Genomic DNA, 3,168 nt, shown 5'->3' on the forward strand with positions numbered 1-3,168 from the left:
AGCACAATCTGATAGGTAGCATTTTTTGCTATCGATTTGTGCTACCTATTTTTTTAATGGGAGGTAGCACAAGTATACCACAGTTTGGACGCATGTCAAATGTAAAAGGATGTTATTATGACAAAATAATATTAAAATATATAATTTTTCTTGTCCATCTACAAGTGCCTGGCACTAAAGAATTAAAAACACCACAAAATCATTTAAATACTGTAATAATGTCTTTTGACCTATGAACACAGCTCTTATCTTGCTAATGTCATTGAATATTGGTGTAATCTGAAGACGAACATCATCACTGTTCCCATAATCCCATAAAGCCTCTCAAGCTATGATGTCACAGTGCTGCTTTACAAACCAGAAACCCAGATTAATATCCTCAGGTTATATGTGGCAAAAAAGAACGGCAAGTCATTGATGCTCAAATGTTTTAATCAAAATCCAAATATATATAAAGGAAAATATATATTCTTTTTGAACTATTCCCACTTTAATACAAATAAAACATTTTATGCATAGATACTGTTTCACATGAAATCAGAGAATATTAATAAAAAAAATCTGTCATAAATGACTGAGGATCATGTTGGTGCTGGTATTTCATATGCAGTGACAGAACTAAGATTTACGACGAGAATAAGAAATTACAGCAGCTTATCAGACCTAAACAGTGTAAGTGTCGTAATTAACTTATTTGGTGACTAAATGTACCTTCTTAGAATCATGGAACAAATGAGTGGATTTCAGGATAGTTTCCAGAAGTGTGGCTAGACTGACGCCCAAGAAAATGGGCTTTTAACAGGTGACTCACTGTCGCACTCACTACTTATTGAGAGCCTCGTAGCACTGAATGTCATGTGAGACAGTGTCTTGAAGTAATACCTCAGTTTCTCTCTGAACACATAATAACCTGTTACCACAACAGCTCCCAGACGTCAGGAGGACTTTTAAGTGGCACAGCAGAAATTGAACATATAGCAATTCTACATTCTTCAATATAAAACACCAAAAGCACCAACACACCTATAACAATTTTTTAAACATCACTAAAACAGTTTTTCCCAAAATGTGTCACATTACTTATAAAGTATGGTGAATAAATAGTCCAAATAATTTAATACAATTTAAAAAATATATCAATGATTATAACTGCAAAATAAGAACTAGAACACAGTCCAACTTCTTGAATTCCAGTTTATATAGACTGATAGCCCTTGATGCCTAGATGCTTTTGCATAATAAGTCAGGCTCATGTGACTGACACACTAACTCTGCTACAGGTTGGTACAAGGACAGAGGATCAGTAGGTTGATGCACCTTTGGTTCCAGTAGATTATGACTCTGCTATCAAAACCAGGTAGGTCCAAAGGAGTCTGGTCTGATAGTAAGCGCACAGTTGGCTGGGTCCAAACATGGAAAGTCGGGTGGTAAATCAGGGCCAAGAGCTCAGAGCAGCAGCACAGTGATCCAGATTTGCATATAGCTCAGACAGCTGCGCTCCACCCACACACAGCTTCTCCCTGAGAACACACACATATACACATAAGACTTCACTCTCATGTTTGTAAGGAAGCTTATTTCCGTCACGGAATAAAACAACAAGGTTATTGTTAAGTGTGACTTTTCGTGATTCTGTATTTTTCTAAACAAAAAATATAAATAAATCATTCTATATAATTATTAGTATTCAAATATTTCTCCTTCTGTGTTCCACTGAAAAAAGATTATACAAAATTGGAACGACACGAGTGTGCGTAAATGATGGCAGTTTTCATTTTTGGGTGAACTAAAAGGGTTACATTGGACAACATTCTTCATTGTTCTTCTCCATTTAATACAAAATAGAAGCAGATAGGATGAAGGTCGGAACACGTCCTGAAAAGTGAAGCTGCGGACTCTTTGATCGCCCCCTGGTGGCTGGATGCAGTACAGGTCATAAACCCCGCCATCTCCATGTAAACAAATGGGACTTGAGTCAAAATAAAAAAATAAATTACACTTCCAATACAGTTTCCGAAAGATGGTTTTGGTCATTTAAGGTAGTTGTTATCACAGTCGTCCATCTTTTTTTACAGTCTATGGTCGGAACAGTAATCAGATTAAGCAATGAAGATTTGATCTGCCTAAACAGTTGTTAGTGTTCCTGATTGTTCCTGCTGTTTCACTTCACACAGGATAACTTCTGCTACACTGCCTGTGGTTCCAAACAGGAAGTGGATGTCTCGTACACAGGAAGCGAAAGAGGTCGAGAGAAGGTGGCTGAAAAAATGTCTTTGCAGAGACCTGATGAGGACACTTCATATATTTATATAGTTATAATAAGTTTTTTAACTTTAATAATGAATGCAGCAGTTTTACTGCCAATTATAAGAGTTCTTTATGGGCTAAAATTGAAGCGTTTAAATCAGAGGGCTAAAATCTGGGAAGAAAATGGTCTTTTGTTTATAAATTATGACAGATTTTGATGTAAAAATCCAACAAAAATGGTAAATGCACCTAAGGAAACAGAATTTATTAATACAATTTTTTTAATTCATGACCCCTTTACTACAAGGCAATTGCACTCTAAGTTAGCATGCCGTTAACTTTATATATCTACAGGAAATGCTTTACTGACTACAACGAAATTGTTCCCCGTGTTTATTACTAGCGTTCATGGGAAAGGAAAGGCATTTAAACAATTGCAGAAATCTCTGAGTCACAGTCACACAGGCTGTCTGCTCTCTCTCTCCCTGGCACAGTGTTTCAACAACTGACTTGAATGAAGGCCATTATTGTGTTACTTTATTTCTCTCCTCCCTCTCTTTCTTGCAACCTGTTGCTGCTTGTTGCCTTATTTTGTTCACATTTTGTGTTCCCCAATGGATGTTACATAACCACCCAAAAAAAAGAAAAATGAAGGAATGCATGCACTTGTCCTTCTCCAATGCAAACCCTCACTACGCTGGTTTATATAATGAAGGGTATGGTGGAAGTAAAGACCAGGGCTGCGTTTCCCGAAACCTTCTTAACGCTACGTCGTTCGTAAGTTATACCTTAAGTTGTACCTTTACGTTAATACGTGTTTCCCGAAACGTTCTTAGTTAAGTATACCTTCCGTAAGTCATTCGTTCGTAAGGTTAGTCTGGACCCTTCTTAGCTATACCTTATCGCTGTTCACAGTTCACT

At 36.9% G+C, this 3,168-nt stretch overlaps 1 protein-coding gene across 6 annotated transcripts in view; it reads right to left on the reverse strand.

Annotated features, from left to right (window-relative positions):
* Positions 1–425: 425 nt before the first annotated feature.
* LOC107726449 (transcriptional protein SWT1-like) overlaps positions 426–3,168 on the reverse strand; it is a 26,686-nt gene continuing 23,943 nt past the window's right edge. For all 6 annotated transcript variants that reach the window (XM_016536025.1, XM_016536028.1, XM_016536029.1 and 3 more), the window contains one exon: positions 426–1,520. In XM_016536025.1, coding sequence (XP_016391511.1) covers positions 1,433–1,520 — 88 coding nt within the window. In that variant the 3' untranslated portion in view covers positions 426–1,432. The remainder of the gene's footprint in view (positions 1,521–3,168) is intronic.

This window comes from Sinocyclocheilus rhinocerous, unplaced genomic scaffold (assembly GCF_001515625.1).
Source record: "Sinocyclocheilus rhinocerous isolate Xijiao unplaced genomic scaffold, SAMN03320098_v1.1 scaffold605, whole genome shotgun sequence".
In the NCBI taxonomy this organism is placed as follows: domain Eukaryota; kingdom Metazoa; phylum Chordata; class Actinopteri; order Cypriniformes; family Cyprinidae; genus Sinocyclocheilus; species Sinocyclocheilus rhinocerous.